Raw genomic sequence first — 17733 nt, forward strand, 5'->3', positions numbered from 1 at the left:
TTATGTGGCAAAATGCTGTGTAATAAGTAGCATGACTGTATACTGTATCTCTTAAATATCCGTCTAGTTTGAACTTGCCGCCCAACTGCTCTCTTTTAAAAACGTAATAAAATATTTAAACTCAGATCAATATTTCGTGTCTAATTATTTACTTATGTGGCAAGTAGTCGTGTAATAAGCGGGCTTCGTGTCGGGGTCCTCATCAGCCTGAAGGGGGTTTATTCTGAGGGAACAATCGGCTGGATGTACATTATCCCTTACATATGCGTCGTAGCCTACGAGTTAATAGGTGTCATCATCGTACAGTTGTCACGTTTTCTATGTGTTATTAGTTCAGTTTTGTGATCTTGTTCACCCCCGTCTTTTGTGATTTTGGTTCAGTCCTGTTAGTTTTCCCGCTCCTCGTTTGTGTTCAGTTTCTTCACCTGTGTTCTGTTAAGCATCCCATTAGTCCCAGTTCTTTTAAGCCTTGTGTTTTCCCTCAGTGTTTGTTGGTCGTCGTTGATGTAAGGTTGTGTGTTTTTGAAGTCCTGGAGTTTCCTTTGTTTCTGTCTGTTCCTGTAAGTTTAGTTTGTAAATAAATCAACTATACTTCAGTTCCCGTGTCCTCGTCTTCGGCATCCTGCAACAACCCTGACAGAACGACCAACCATTAAAAGAAAAAACCTCCAGTGAAAGCCTCCAGTGGAAGATGGAGATAGATAAGCAGGCTTTTTTAGGAACCCGCAAAGCAATTTTCCGGGGGATCCGTGGAGGTCACAGGGGAGGATATGGGCGATATGGGTCTAGACAGCTTTTTCAATATCAACATCTCTGCGTCCAGCCCAATCCTCATCTCATCCGCCCTGTCGAGCAAGAGCCAGAGCCAGTCTTCGAGCAAGAGCCAGAGCCAGTCTTCGAGCAAGAGCCAGAGCCAGTCTTCGAGCAAGAGCCAGAGCCAGTCTTCGAGCAAGAGCCTGAGCCCGTCGCCTGTTTGCCAGAACCGGAGCCAATTGCCTGCCCGCCAGAGACTGAATACGCCGCACTTGGATCTGCTCATGAGGACACGGTACTGATTGTGGCTGTTCTGTGTGTGTGGGCGGCACGCACATCAGCTCTGGCCCATGAGTCCAGTTCCGGGTCCCATGATGTGCTGGCCCCGTCCAGTTCCGAGTCCCATGATGTTCTGGCCCCGTCCAGTTCCGAGTCCCATGATGTGCTGGCCCCGTCCAGTTCCGAGTCCCATGATGTGCTGGCCCCGTCCAGTTCCGAGTCCCATGATGTGCTGGCCCCGTCCAGTTCCGAGTCCCATGATGTGCTGGCCCCGTCCAGTTCCGAGTCCCATGATGTGCTGGCCCCGTCCAGTTCCGAGTCCCATGATGTGCTGGCCCCGTCCAGTTCCGCGCCAGAGCCCGTTGATCCTGCGCCAGAGCCCGTTGATCCTGCGCCAGAGCCCGTTGATCCTGCGCCAGAGCCCGTTGATCCTGCGCCAGAGCCCCTCGATCCTGCACCAGAGCCCACTGATCCTGTACCAGAGCCCACTGATCCTGCGCCAGTCCTGTCCAGCCCAGAGTTTCCTTTGCCGCTGGTCCTGCTTAGCTCAAAAACCTCTTCACTGCTGGTCCTGCCCAGCCCAAGACCCTCGTTGCTGCCGGATCCCCCCTTTCCTGTCAATTTCCCCATTAAAATTTCGGGGGGGCGCCCACCCGAAGGGTCCTCACCGCCATGGCCACCTGAGGGGTCCTCACCGCCATGGCCGCCCGAAGGGTCAGCTCCACCATGGACACCCGAGGGTCCGACAGCTCCGCCCTGGACGCCCGAGGGTCCAGCAGCTCCGCCCTGGACGCCCGAGGGTCCGACAGCTCCGCCCTGGACGCCCGAGGGTCCGACAGCTCCGCCCTGGACGCCCAAGGGTCCGACAGCTCCGCCCTGGCCACGCCCACAGCCGGGTCCGACAGCTCCGCCCTGGCCACGCCCACAGCCTGCTCCGACAGCTCCGCCCTGGCCACGCCCACAGCCTGCTCCGCCCTGGCCACGCCCACAGCCTGCTCCGCCCTGGCCAAGCCCACAGCCTGTTCCACCCCGGTTCCCCGAGCTACCAGCTCCGCCCTGGAGGCTTCCCGTCCCTGTACCACCATGCCCTCGTCAGCCTCAAGGGCGCCCACCCTCCCACCCCTTTTGATGTTATACGGCGCGAGGACGCGCCTTCGGGGAGGGGGAGGTTCTGTCACGTTTTCTATGTGTTATTAGTTCAGTTTTGTGATCTTGTTCACCCCCGTCTTTTGTGATTTTGGTTCAGTCCTGTTAGTTTTTCCGCTCCTCATTTGTGTTCAGTTTCTTCACCTGTGTTCTGTTAATCATCCCATTAGTCCCAGTTCTTTTAAGCCTTGTGTTTTCCCTCAGTGTTTGTTGGTCGTCGTCGATGTAAGGTTGTGTGTTTTTGAAGTCCTGGAGTTTCCTTTGTTTCTGTCTGTTCCTGTAAGTTTAGTTTGTAAATAAATCAACTATACTTCAGTTCCCGTGTCCTCGTCTTAGGCATCCTGCAACAACCCTGACAACAGTCTACATAAATGTCGTACCCAAGTTTATTCGATCCATGTCGTACAGTCTGATTTATAATGAACGCATAGGATTGCCGAAATTGCACAGTCTGTAGCAGGCATAAAACATACATAGAAAAACCCATGCTTGTTGAACTGAGACTATTTAGACAAAAACATCTATCAGTCTGTTCATGCCTGTACACATTCAGAGTAATCTGTTGCCATTGCATGTTTAAATTCGGGAATAAAAGTAAAAAATAGTTAACTCAATGTTCAATCTGTTTGATTCTATCTGTTGTTTCTATTCTAGCTGTTTTTGAATGTAGTTTTGCACATCCTGCTAAAAGAGCACAGCAGAGGCGGTCATCTGAGGTGACACTGTGCTTTCTAGCAGATACGTTCATTTCTTGTGCACCCACTCCTGAGTATTAAGTGCTAAGAGTGATGATCTATGGAAAAATGAGGCTTCTTATGAAGATTAGAGAGTTTTTGCAAAGTCAGTCAAGTAGTGGTTAAGTATTAATCAAGTAAGTGCAGACCCGCTGCAACATGCTAGAGTCTGTATCTTTGTCTCTGTGTGTCTGTTTTGATAGTAGTACTTAAGTCTCACACACAGGCTCTCCTTTAAGAGGTGTCTGGTCGGTTTGTCCTCCTCAGCTAGAGAAATGGAACAGTGTAGTGGTCTGATAAACCTCTGATGGTGGAAAAAATCTCATACCTTGTTGATTACAGATGTTAGTGCATTTAAGTTTAGAAATGTTCATATTGACAGGTGTTTAAAACAAGATTTAAAGGTGAGGTGCTTCATTTATAAATGTTAAAATCCTTTCTTGTATTCCAGTTTAATGTGCAGAGTCATCTCTAAGCTATTTATAGGTTGACTTAAGTGCAAACAAGTGGCACTTTCAGAACTTTGTGTTTGTTTGACCATTCTGGCATGCCAGATTTTGGCTGTACCTGTCGAGAGAGTTTGGAAGTATAGTTGCGTAATTGTTTTGAATGTGTACTTGTAGTGTGTAAAAGAAAAACTGCTCTTGCAAATAATAGTATATTAATTAAATAAAAAAGCCACTTAAAGTACTTAAAGAGAGTACACTTCCATGACTTAAGTGCACTTTGTAATAATGTAAAAATAAAATAGTTTTACTTAAGTACATATTAAATAATTTTTTTATTAATCTTTTGTCATGTTTTAAAGAAGTACACTTATTTCGATGTCTTGACTAACATAATAAAGCACATGTAAAGAGCTTTATATAAGAGATAGCAATTTTAACTGAAGTGTGTTATTCGATATTACATTTAAAGTTAATATATTTTAAATGTACTAAATTGCAACTTCATTGCAAACGTGTAATGAAAAATATATTTAAATATATGACAGATTTGTAGTTTCATCTGATGGTTAAATAACCTGTTCCAGTGAAAATGGTGACTGCTCCCCCCAACGTTCCCAGGCGAACCTTGCAACATGGGGACTAGCGTCCCGGTAAGTTGGAAGTAGGAAATCTCATGAGAAGCAAGAAGGAGCGAGAAACACAAACTGCTTTACGGCAATTCACATAAACACACACCCCCCCTCAATGTGTATTATGTATTACCCACCTCGGTAGACATAGCTCCACACGATAAAGTTGGCCGGCTCCGATAATAACAAATGCACATGAGCAGCGGTAGAAAGGGGGAGGAGGGTGCCGCAAGTGAGTTTTTTGAAACAAGCTGAAACAAGTTTGAGTTAGTTTGCAAGAGCACAATTATAAACACAACAAAGCTGTGAAAGCAGACTAGCATAATGATGTTTAATGTCCCAGACAATCTCTGCAATTCCATTTAGAAAATTGTTTGCAACTGCATTTTCAAGGCAAGTAAAACCTTTAAAAATCAATTCTTATAGAAGGGTGCTGCCTATGTAGACAGTAGATGGCAAAGTAGCTCACTGTATGACACTCTACTGGTGTGTATTAAATGTGTAAGTACATGAGTTGCATGTAGTGTGTGTCCAAGCCTTTTTCATACTCGCGCTTCTAGGTTGGGTGGATTTGTTGAGTCTGAAGCTATCGGACTGACAACCCTCCCCCAGCACTCAAAGAATCATGGAATTATACACTGAGCAACATTCAGAACTTAGCACTGAAAAGTGTGCTGAAAGACAAGGAAATTAGCTTCTGTTTTCCTTATTGTGTGCAGGGGATTATTGTGACTTAAGAGCCATTAGATTAAGTATATAACCAACATTACATCTGGTTTTCCCCTAGAATTCTGAACAAATATTAGCTGAGCAAATATTGTTTCAGTTTTGGAATTTGCCCCATTCAGAGTCAAACAGTATCATTCTATGAAGTGCCAAAAGTGATGTCTGGCATGTCTGGGCAGGTCGAAAAGACTAGCGAAAGTTTTCACAAGAGATTAAAAATCACCTCACTGGTTGTACGCTTAAAAATAACTTCCAAAGTCTTGGATGAGATGTGCAATTGTGAGGAACCTCCAGCTTCATCTTAAGCCCTTTTCGGACAGGATTAGTTTTTACAAGGGTTTATGGAGTAATGTAATTTTAACACAGGACGTCTGTAATATTATTGGCCAATTCGTGAGGGATAAGAAATCTACCAAAAGTAAAACTAGCAGAAGTGGGAGGGGTAACTTGATTTATCCACTGCTGTCACCTCCCTGTCGTCATGTGCTTATTAGGTTGCTTCCTGATATGTATGTATAACAGTCAGGTCTAGTCAACTCTAGATTCTATTGGTAATAGGCACTTACCTAGAGCTAAAATAAGTTGTGTTCCTTTAACAAGTGCTTTCGACCTTTTGCCACAGTTTGCCACAGACTTGACATCCCACCCCCTAGAAAGCAACTAAATGCTTCTTAAAGTGCCTACAAAATTGTGGAAAACTACTTTTACAGAGGAAATGACGGAATATTTACTTACATATTTACAGATAATGATTTAATTACAGTATTTAATGATTACTGAGATGTTCATTCGGATGGGACTAAAATCACTGGGAAGCTCTGGAAATAATTACTTTTCCCCACCTCATGTAAAAGTAATCCCGTCCAAATAGGGCTTTACACTGCAAGGCAAGTATGAAGGATCTGTTTGGAGATCGAATGTGCAATTTCAAACACAATAACGATTCTAAACACCATGTACGATGCTACAGTGTTGCGAGTGCACTTGATCTCTGCATCAGAGCTGTACTGTATTAGGACTTAGTGTCAGGCATTTAGAATGGCCAATGCTGATTGGCTAATAACAGGTTGTAATCTCTTTACTTGTTCTGAAAGGCACAGTGTTTAGCTGGCCAAACGTACACTGGGATTTCCACAGGACCATCAAATAATTATTTCCATATTAAAGTGTGGGAATTTTCTTTTCCCCCATGATGCCAAACACTCATCTCTGTCATACTGTATATGACATTTTAAGAGACTTCAGTCTCAAGTAATCAGTCTTATGTCAAACCTGTTATGTAACAGGATTAACACTATGCTTGTTGTTTGTGCTGGCTTTAAAAAGTTGCTGTACAAGTATGCTACTTTTTTACACAGACTATAGTATATACAACAACAGTACAGTAACTGAATTACTAAGATGCATTTTGTACCTTTGTAATACACTGACAACCACCATAAAATATGTGGTAAAGAGCCATCGTGGTAAGTAACTTTTCTACAAGCTAATAAATGCTAACATATAGTGCACACAATTTGTTCATCAGACAAGAAATGGAAGGCCCAGTCAAACACATTGCATTGTGGGATATGGTGTTCTATGCAGTGCGTCCTGGTTCCAAATGCTGCACATTTGAGCATAATATTGTGTAGAGTATTCATACTGTATGCTGCAGAAATAGTGAGAAAATATGGTAGTACTCTACAGTCTCCCGAGCATTGTGGATTTGTGGATTTCAAGTTAAAATGATGTTGGTAATATAAAAGTTCTCAAATGAACAATGTGTTAATTGTACAGTTGGTCAGGTGTGTTTTATAACCCATCATTTGTTGGGTTTTACACAAAAGGTCTTCAGATTAAAGATTAATTTAATGTTACTTACAATACCAAAAGTAACATATAAAGAAAAACAGTTTTATTTCACTCATTACATATTATTTATTCTCTTTTTGTTAAAATAGTTCATGTTTATATGATTTTTATATTCATGCTGGTTTATGTATGTCTGTTTCTGTAATACACGACTCATATTTATTTTTATAACCGTCTACCTATTTATTGGGGCTGCCATTCTTCATTGATCTCATAATTTTCTTATATGATCTCAAATCTGATTTCAAATGTTGAATTTGATTAATTTTGTATCACAATATAACAAAAATATTTTCACTGTAAAATAAAGTTTATTCCAATAAGTCTTGATTTTAATGACAAAAATACACAGTCATCAGCAGTGGGTTTAGTATTATTTTAACTACAGTCCTGTGTGTAATCTCCAGCACATAGGAACACCAGCCATCCATATCCAGCCTACATTTCAAACTTCATAAAATCTGATGATGATTAAATACTATAGAGCTTGTTTCTGCCACAGAATAAAAATAAAAAAGTGAATTGCAAATTTTTGTTTTCACAATGCAGACTCTAAGCAAAATTACAGGAAATAAGGATATAAACTCTCAATTTTGACTTTTTTATTACAATTTCAAGTTAATATCTCGCAATTCTGAGTTTATTTCTCAGTATTGTGAGTTTATACCTTGGAATTCCAACACTATCTCACTACCAATTCGTACGAATTCGTACAAGTGATTAAAAGGTGGCTAATTCGTATGAATTTGTTCGTGATTGTACCCACGTGATGGGTAAATTTAGGGGGCGGAAATTTTTTTACGAATTCGTACAAGTGAGGTTATATGAATTTGTACGAATTAGCCACCTCGTAAAATTCGTATGAATTGACGTGAGATCGGGTTGGGAATTCTGACTATTTTTTGTAGTTGCGAGTTTATTAGACAATTGCAAAAAATAAGGATATACACATCACAATTCTGAATTTATTTCTCACAATTGCGAGAAATAAAGATATAAACATAAAAATTCTGACTTTATTTCTTGCAATTGTGAAATATAAATTCGTACTTGTGAGTTATGAACTCTTAATTGAGATAAAAAACTTTTAAAAAAATCTGAATTCCAAGGTTATATAACGAACTGCAGGTCGGACTTTATAACCTGCAGTTTTGAGCTTAGCATACCTCACAATTGCCAAAAAAAAACAAAAACAAAAAAAAAAACCTTTTTTTGCCACAATTGTGTTCACAATTCTGACATTTTTTCTTGCAATTGTGAGATATACAGTATTAGTCATTATTGAGACCCTTGGTAATTATGATCAATAAAAGATGTGAAAATAAATCTGATTTGCTTATCCTTATCCTTTTGATCTTTCATTAAAAAAAAATCCTTTCATTGAAGAAAAACTAATAAATGTGTGTGTGTGTGTGGTTGGGGGGGGGGGGGGGGCTACATAGCTAAATTGTCTAGCTATGACTTCTTGTTTCACAGGAGTATAAATATGAGGTCACACAAATGACAAATTCCCCTTAATCATCCATTACAAACCAAAGTAAAACCAAAGAATATAGTTCTGATGTGCAGCAAAAGCTTGTTGAACAAAATCAAGCGTAGCGTCAGTTCCCTTTCAGTCGATAACGTCGGACGTAGTCGACTGAATGGGGATCGCGTCAGAGAGCCAATGTTCTTCGAGTACTATTGAACGAGCCAATGGAATTGGCGTGCGTGAGTCGCATGATTCGCGTGATTCGCCCCCGCGGCGCGGGTATAAATTCGGAAGTGGATGCACGCACTAGTTGCCTTTCGCTTTGGAGCCGATCGTTTGATGTCTCTGAGAGTGCTGTTGTTTAGAACGAGCGGGTGTGTCGGTGTTCTTCAGGAAGACTCTCCCAGTGCTGGTGTTCTACAGCGTGAGCGCAGCGGTGACCGCGTGCTTTGAGCTCTCAACTGCTGTTTTAACAGCAACAAATTCTAAATGTTTGTGTGTGTTGACGGCTGGTTAGAGGGCGGAAAAGTCAGTGCTTCACTGTTTCAGTTCACTGTTCAGTGTTGCTTCGGTCATTCCCCAGTGTGCTCCAGCACTGGTGACGGTCCTATTTTCTGAAAGAGCAACACAGGTGCGTTTGCGTCTTTTTCAAGATGTCATTCCACCTGTGCGTTTCTGGATGCGGTCGTTCCCTTTTCCTCTCTGACGGTCACAATTGTTGCATCATGTGTTTGAGCTATGTATTTATATGTATATAAATATGTATATATTTGTTCGGCATGCTGATGCAGCTTTTGTGGACAGTTCATGTTCTCATTGTGGGAATATGACTGTCGTGGTGTTGAGATCGAGACTTGCCTTCATCCCTGAAGCACGAGTCCACATTACCATGCCCCACCCCTGGGTGCCATGTGGGATGGGTGATCGGGGGATAGTGATGGATGTCTCGCCCGGTAACCATTCCCTGTGGGCTCTTCACTCCTCCATCACATCGCAGTCGATGGAATTCCAGTTGAGCATGCTGGTCCCTCTGTAACGGACTGATCAGCTGTTTCAATGGGGGTTCCCCCTGAGGATAAGATGTCGATAGCAGCATCGGAGGGTGAGCTGGCCTCTGGAAATGACGACTTTGCTGTGTTATCTCCCTCTGGGAGTGTAACATTGCCCAAGCCAGATCCAGAAATGTCAGCTATGCTGAAGCGGGCCGCCGAGGCTGCCGGGCTCGAGTGGAACCTCCACCGTGTCCCGTTCAGTCTCGGTTGGAGTCTGGAGTTTTGCATCTCGGGGTGGGCCGCGCTGGTTCTCAGCTCGCCGACCCAGTGCCTTTCTTTCCCGAAATGCATAGTGAGCTTACCAGGTTGTGGACGGCATCTTTCTCTGCCAGAAACTGCCTGAATAGTTTTTCCCCCTCACTACCCTTGATGGAGGAGCGGTGAAGGGTTGCGAGGCTGTCCCTCCAATGGAGCAGTCTGTCGACACAGGTGCACCTGTGTCCGGCAGCGGCTGCCTTTTGGGGGGATCCTCATCTCCCCCCTAAGGCCTGTGCGTTTTCGTCCGTTCCGACGGGCAGAGCTCCCAAAGCCTGTGGGCAAGCCGCTTTCTCTTGCGTGCCATGGCGTTGCTTAAGGTCTGTCAGGCCATGGGACTCATGGACTTGCACGAGGGTAGTCCAGACCGTGCGCTCATAGGTGAGCACCGCATTGCATCCGACCTCGCCCTCCGGGGCACGAGTGTCGAAGCGTGCGCAATTGGTCTGGCGATGTCCACCTTAGTGATCCAGGAGCGCCATCGTGGGCTAAGCCTGGTTGATATAGTGGATGCGGGGACAAGGTTCGGATCCTGGTCTCCCCAATTTCCCAGGTTGGGCTGGTCGGCGACGCGGCGGAGAACTGCATCCAATAGTTCTCTGCCGCTCAAGCGCAGACGGAGGTCATCCGGCAATTCCTGCGCCGACAGCCAGCTGCTGCCTCCACCCTCCGCCGGTGGCAGCTCCTCCGCCTGCTCGTCATAGAGGGCCTTCCCCGGCGGCCGCTCCTGCTGGGCCTCCGCAGCAGCCTCCAGCCAGGCCTCAGCATGGAGCCGGCCGCTGTAGAGATGCCCAGTCTAACGTCTGAATGCGGAGGTTCAGGTGGCTATCACAGGGACATGTGATAGTTACCATCACTTCTGCGAGCACCCCCTAGAAATGGGTAGCGTGCTTACACCTTTAGAAGTGGAACCTAGTCGTTGAGTGCCTCTTCTCTCCAGAGGAGATCCTGAAAGCTTTCGATCATTTCAGTGCTCTCTTTCCTGCAAGATGGGTTTGAGTAGGCTGTTTTCCTTCACCCTCAAAATGATGTTGCCTCGGTGTTTAAACGACGCTCATCGTGATGCAGAAGTATGGAGAAGCACGTCCTGATCATCAGGTTCCTGAGGAGCAAGGTAATGTAAATCCTTGCGTCCCTCTTTGTCCTCTTGGGCCTTATCTCTAGTGCAACTGCACTGCAGAGACCGCCCCTGAGCCACTGCAGGCAGTGAGTTAACCCTCTGAGGTCGGCTATCGCACGGGCGGGATAGTCTCGCTTTTTTTCTTATCAGTGCAAAAGAAACTCAAAATACTCTGTTGATTTTGATCTTACATATTAAGTGTTGTACATCATTAGATCCTGATAAGAGTCTATTTTTTTTGTGGATACTCACAATAAAAATAAAGTGTTGTGCTTGTCGCCAAATAAAGAAAAAAAAAACATGATGCGCGTTCTGCCTTCTCTCTGTCAGTTAAGTCCATTCTGAAACGTGTTTTTTATATAAACAAATATTCTCAGTTTATGTAATCTGTATGAAAAGAGAGAGATGTCAGTCTTTTTCTTTCCAGCTCATTATACCTGATTACCCGTTAATGTGCCATGCCCACGGAGAGCGTGCGGTATTCAAACACAAATGATCTAAGGCAAGCCATTCAAACATGCCAACGCCCACCAACTGGATTATAAAACACATCATGTTTAGTCAGTATCTTACTACAGCTGTGTACACAGCGTATCCCTACGCTGTGAGCAATAATACTATCTAATAACCCTGGAAAATGTACCAGAAGTGCTGGTAGTTTCATTTCGAGGAGCAAAGGATCCAGCTGATGTAGTAAGTCATTTATTCTTAAGTGCTTTGTTCTAATCGCGATATTGAATAGTGTCTGACTGTAAACCGCAAAAAGACTGTTTAAATATGAATTGCGTGTCTGTGTGTAGGCTAAATGATGAATGAACGGCACAGGCGCGCGCACGCTTTGTTTACTACAGTTATACAGCACGTGTCTCTGCCGTTCATTCACTCTCGCACCTACATTAGTAAACGTTATGTTTACATGAACACATCCAAACTATATTGCTATAGCCTACTAAGATGAGTAAAAATAGACTGAAATATGTTGCAATAAAATGTCTGTATAAGCAACAAACTGCAAATTCACATGTATATGCTAATATATCATATACAATATGTTACAAATGAAAGTGTTTGACAGTTTTGTAAAACTGTAATTGTAACCTATTTGTAATTGGTTACAATTTCTAATTGTAAAATATGTTTATATTGATCATTTCTTTTGTCCTTGCATTCTTTGGGACCCTGTGACACAGCTGTGTGAAAGGGCTAATTAATATGCAGCTCATTATGAATGTGGCACATTATCTGGCTTTTGTCTTCTCAGGAGTGAACACGCCTCCACGCATATTGCCTTTCCAAACAAAAGGTGTCTTATAAAATTTAAATAAATGTATTGTTTTGTGTAAATGATTAGGCAGGATGATTTTCAGGTCATTTTGAAGCAAAAATTCTAGGCAACAACACCCATTAGTATAAAAGTCTTGTGGACACATATTTAGTATGTTTTGTGGCCTTATTTCACTTTACACTTTAAGTTTTAGTTTTTTCAATTACCACGCATAAACATTATTCTCTAAAAAATACAAACATGTACATACATGTTGCTCACATATTACGGTAGCCCCATTTGTGCTATATAGACTGAATTTACATCTTTGCCATTAACATGTTTATAAATAACTGAAAAAAGCACAAATGTCAGAGCATGTCAGAACACCTCAAGGACCCCAAAAACCCCTTAGACCTCAGAGGGTTAAAAAGTTTGTTATATCAGTTCTCCTGCTCGCATGGTCTCTACTAGAGGGTATGGACTTGCTCACTTTTGGTCAACGTATTGTGCCTGGAGTTCGGGCCGGCTAACTCTCACAAGCTGAGACCCCGGCTTGGATTGTGCCCAAGGTTCCTACCTCTCCCGTAACGGGAGCAGGTGGTGAGCTTGCAAGCGCTGCCCTGGAGGAGGCAGATCCAGCCCTGGCTTCTCTGTCCGTTCGCTTATAGCGGTTGGATGTGTACAGAAGGCAAGCCATAGACCTCAGACCAGCTCCTATCTGTTAGGAATTCAGCAGAGAGGGAAGGCTGTTTCCAAGCAAAGTTGGCCACTTAGTGCTTACTTTCATTTCGGTTAAAAATTCCGAGATGCAACATGTCCACTTAGGTGTTGAGCTCCTCTATGATGAGTTTAAAGTGTTCTGCCTGGGCGTTGACGATATACTTTGCTAAACAGATTCTAGAGTTGGGGGCTGGACGACACCTAGTTGAACCGCTGCTTCCCGTGGGCTCCCTTCTCGTGAAGCCAGTTTCACCGTGAGCCCGGTTCAAGTGTCAGCTTGCTGCGCCATTCCCCTCCTATGGACTGGATACGTGCGCCTTTCTACTCCAGTTGAGTTCCCTTAAATCTGAACCCTGTTGAGTTCCTACACACCCCTCTGACGTCGGTCGTGTAGAACGTCTGGTGTTAGGCCTACCACTTGTAAGCAGTGTGGAACCTGTGTTAGGCTGGGTCCATATGTTGGGGTCCCTACGGCGACCCCATATGTGTATTCTTCCACGATACGGCTCCCTACGGTCGAGCCCGTGTCTTCCCTCGGCAGAGGCTCTCTGCCGTCACTGTCCGGTGAGTCTCCCCCCGTCTTAGGTTGGAGCCACCCCAGTGACATTCCATATGTCGTACTGCCAGGTTATCCGTTCAGTTCATATGCATATTCTCCACTTACCTCCCCTTGGGTAGGATGTGGCTTCCACAACGTCCCTTCCTTCCAATGTACGGGAACGCTTTCCCAGTGGTCCTGTAGGAACAGCAGTGACTTCCCTGGCCTAAGCCCTGTCCTTCCCCGCCTTAAAATTGCGGGGGCATCAGGAGGCTTTTGTGTAGGCACTGGAAGGTGGCAGCTTTAGTGGCATTTTCAAAGGTTATCCCCATTCAGTCGACGTCAACTACGTCAGACGTTATCGACGTATATTCAGGGGGGATCATAATGCCAAATCCTGACAAACAAGAGGAGGAACTGGGGATGGAGGAGGGTAATTAGCTCCTGAGAAGCGCGATAAAGGTGCTGATAATACTGAAAGAGCTTATATATGTTGTCACGGACCAAGCAGTAAAGGCAAGTCACAAGGTCAAGGATTTGCAAAAAAACCCAGCTTTATTTAGCCTACAAATCAAACAAAGTTTCAAATCATTAGGAAAAAGAAAGTAACAACAGAATTAATCAAAGTGGGTCTCAACTAAACTGAGGTCAACATAACAAAACCACAACATAAATCGGAACGTAACAAATCTGACCTACTGAATGACACAAAATGGGGGTATATATACACACAGGCTAACCTACACCAAACACAAAGGGGGAAAACTTAATTGACTACAATTAAAAAGACCCAAAATAAACCCAACCACCAACCATAAGAATATACTGTACAAACAAACACTACTGAAACCCAATATTAACATTAACAAACAAAATATCCACATGCTGGTGTGTTAAAAACTTTGTAGTTCAGAGTCCCTCTGCCCACGGCCAGGAGTTGGTTCCTTCCACTTCCTGTGGTGGAGTATACAAGGTGCTCTCAAAGTCCAGCCCCCCCTTTGGCAGATGACTCGGCAGCCGCATGTGGAGAAATAAAAGACAGGTATAAATCCCTAAGCAATTCTTCTCAAATGAATACTATTAACCAAAATGCGTGCACTCAGATTGGGAACTAGCATCATTATGAAAGGAATAAAAAATATCTAGAAAAAAATGTGTTTGTGATTTATCTACAAAGAAAAATAAATGCATTACCGCCACTTTAGGTGTTGGCGGTTGGTAGAACCGCCACATATGTATTCAGTGATAGGCGTCGTATTTCTATAGGTATAGATCCCCACCTATAGAAATACGACGCCTATCACTGAATACATATATAAACTCTAATTACCCTCCTCCATCCCCAGCTCCTCCTCTTGTTTGTCAGGATTTGGCATTATGATCCCCCCTGAATCAGACTAAAATTATGTTGTACATTCAAATTCATTAATGATATCTGCAATACATTCATGTTGGTTCTGTTCTGTTTACCCTAAGGTATGCTAGGTAGAATGGATGCCTAGGGAGTTCTTACCTAGAGCAGAACCATACCTCTAATCCAAACTGTATGCTAATTGTCAATCATATTTGACGATGGTGGTCCTGACAGAAATTAAAGTAGCTGTAAGAAAATAGCTAAACCATTGAAAATTCCCCTTTCCAACATCAGGGCAATAATTAAGAATCTGCATGGAAGAGAACATGTGTGTTGTCTTAATGCATGTTGAGGAAGAAAGTTTGAGTAGCCAAAGATTCTCAAAGGATCACAGATGGAGAATTGCAGAAATTAGTTGAGTCTTAGTGTAAAAAAAAAAAACTTCATCACCACATGTTGTTTGGGAGGGTTCCAAGAAAAATCCTCTACTGTCATCAAAAACAAACTCCAGCATTCAGTGTACAAATACTGGAACTTCCAACAGGACCGGCTTCTATGGTCAGATGAAACTAAAGAAATAGCTTTTTGGCAGCAAACCCACCAGATGGGTTTAGTGTACTTTGGGATAAAAAAGTACCCCTTTCCCATGGTTAAATATACTGCTGAATCTTTAATGTTGTGGGCCTATTTCTCTGCCAGAGGTTCTGGACATCTTGTTCAGATATCATGTATTCTATCATATAAACCAAATATATATATATATATATATATATATATATATATATATGCCTGCTCGAAGTCTTATAATAGGCTGTGGTTGGATCGACCAGGACAATGATCCAAAACAAACATCTAACTCAACACAAAAATGGGTCACTGAGCACACAATTTAGGCTCTTCCATGGCCATTTCAGTCCCCCCTGAACCCTATAACTGAAGAGGAAAGTGTATAAACATGGACTCCATTCAACATGGATTTGGAAAGGTTCTGTATAAAGGGATGATCTCTGATCTCTTGTCAGGTGTTCTTCAAACTCATCAGGCATTCTAGGAGAAAACTCAGAGCAGATATCTTGGCAAAAGAAGGTTGCAAAAAGTATTGAATAAAAGGTTGTGGCCAATGTGTATTAGAGCTTTTTCTAGAAAAACATTTATTTCATAATGATACCCCCCCCATTTTCAATTGTTTTACTTCAATGAAAGGTTAGATTTCTTTTATAATTTTTTTTTGATACAAGGTCAAAAGGATTAACAATGCAGATTTATTTTCACAGGCTTCTTTGTTTCATATTTACCAAGGGTGTCAATAATTCTGACCACGACAATTTTTTTTATATATTCTGTGACAGAAACAAGCTTCCATAAAATTCCCCCTTAGTAAAATTATAATTCTTAAAGGTCCAACTCATGCTAAAATGTCATTAAATAACATGAAATGTAATGATGTTAATATTATTCAATATTATTAATAATTGTATTTAACAATTTGGAACATTATTTTGCAGCCCCAATATTTTTATTTTATTTTACTATTATTCATTTTCTAACCTCATTATGCCATATTTTAATTTGTTTTTGATATGTCCGTTTTTGATTTTGTCTTATGTTTTGCCCTGTCTGTGTGATGAGCTGTTGAACATATCTTTTTAGGGAACCTCCCAAAGAAGAAACAAAGCCTCAACCAGCTCAGTGAGTACAAGTAAATTATTTTAACATACTTAAAGCTTTCAGTCTTCCTTCTTCGCCATTTGCTGTCTATGATACATCCCTCAGAGATGACCTATGATCAGTTATTTGGCTTTATGATGTTCTGTAGTTGAAAACTCAGGACATGTTCTTGTAGGACCCTTTTCCCCATTTGATTTACTGATGCTTTCTCATCCTACTAACCTTTGGGTTGTACGTTTAATAGCAAATCTCTGTTGCTGTAGTGACCCATATGTACCTGTAGTTGGTCAGTTTCTCCTCCACCGTCCTCCAGTATACAGAAATACTTTCCTGTTGTGATTCAAACTCGCCTGCTTTCATATTGTGGCTTCTTTCTCCACCCTTAGTTCTAACGCTGCCGTTTCTCTGATCACTTATCTATTGCATTACACTCTTGTTTTCCAGTAAAAAAAAAAAGAGAAAGAAACATCCTTCAAACAAGATCAGTTTACTTGAGAAGTAAAACTGAAACTTTTTTTATTTTATTTTTATATCTTTAAGGAAGTGTTTAATGTCTTACCCCATCAGAAAATTGTTTTTATAGTGCATTAGAAAAATATTATTTTTTCTTTTTACAATGTAAAGACTTTTTAATTTTCACTACATGCACTACTGTAAAAAGAATTTGGGGTCAGTAGGATTTTCTAATGGTTTTGAAAAGGCTTTTATGTTCACCAAGGCTTCATTTATTTGATCATTAAAAACAGTAATATTGTCATATATTCTTACAATTTAGAATAAGTGTTTTCTATTTGAATAAATTTTAAGATGTAATTTATTCTTGTGATGCAAAGCTGAATTTTCAGCATCATTACTCCAGTCTTCAGTGTCACATGATCCTTCAGAAATCATTTTAATATTCTGATTTGCTGCACAAGAAACATTTCTTGTTTCTTATTTTCAGGATTCTTTGATGAATATAAAGTTCAAAAGAAAAGAACCGCATTTATTTAAAATAGAATGTATACGTAAATGTGTTTGTGTGTGTGTGTGTGTGTGTATATATATATATATATATATATATATATATATATATATATAACGTCTCAGGTTACGTATGTAACCCTGGTTCCCTGAGAGGGAACGAGACGCTGCGTTGAGACGCGGTGGGAACGCTCTGCGTGATTGCGTCGTGAAGCACGTGTATAATCAGTCCAATGGAAGAGCGAGACGTCATAGGCGGTGACGTCATAGACCAGGAAGCTATAAAGCAGACCAGAAAACAGACCGCGACAGCTTCTGAAAAAGCCTGAAGCAAGTCGATCAGGGCATGCAGGAAGTATGGCGGGAGAACGCAGCGTCTCGTTCCCTCTCAGGGAACCAGGGTTACATACGTAACCTGAGACGTTCCCTTTCAAGGGAACTCGAGCTGCGTTGAGACGCGGTGGGAACCCCATACCCACTACGCCATAAGACAAATGCCCGTTCTGTGTGAAGTCCTTGCGCACACTAGAAGCAAGCAACCTAGCCCCGGGAGTGGAGAGGTGTAGGTCATAAAATCTGACAAATGTATGAGGTGAGGACCAGAATGCCGCATTACAAATATCCTGAAGGGAAACACCCAAAATTAAAGCCTAGAGGCAGCCATACTCCTAGTAGAATGGGCCTGAACAGCCACAGGTGAACGCTGTCCGGCCGCTTCATAAGCAAGTGAGATAGCCTCAACTACCCACTTGCTC

The 17733-nt window shown here is 42.4% G+C and overlaps 1 protein-coding gene across 39 annotated transcripts in view; it reads left to right on the top strand.

The window, feature by feature from the left end:
- The window catches only part of rims2b (regulating synaptic membrane exocytosis 2b), a 240779-nt gene that overhangs the window by 6290 nt on the left and 216756 nt on the right, over positions 1 to 17733 (top strand). For all 39 annotated transcript variants that reach the window (XM_077196592.1, XM_077196603.1, XM_077196620.1 and 36 more), the window contains exon 2: positions 15998 to 16036. In XM_077196592.1, coding sequence (XP_077052707.1) covers positions 15998 to 16036 — 39 coding nt within the window. The remainder of the gene's footprint in view (positions 1 to 15997; positions 16037 to 17733) is intronic.

This window comes from Siphateles boraxobius, unplaced genomic scaffold (genome assembly GCF_051911475.1).
Source record: "Siphateles boraxobius isolate OS27281-9 unplaced genomic scaffold, OSU_SipBor_1 35, whole genome shotgun sequence".
NCBI classification, from domain to species: domain Eukaryota; kingdom Metazoa; phylum Chordata; class Actinopteri; order Cypriniformes; family Leuciscidae; genus Siphateles; species Siphateles boraxobius.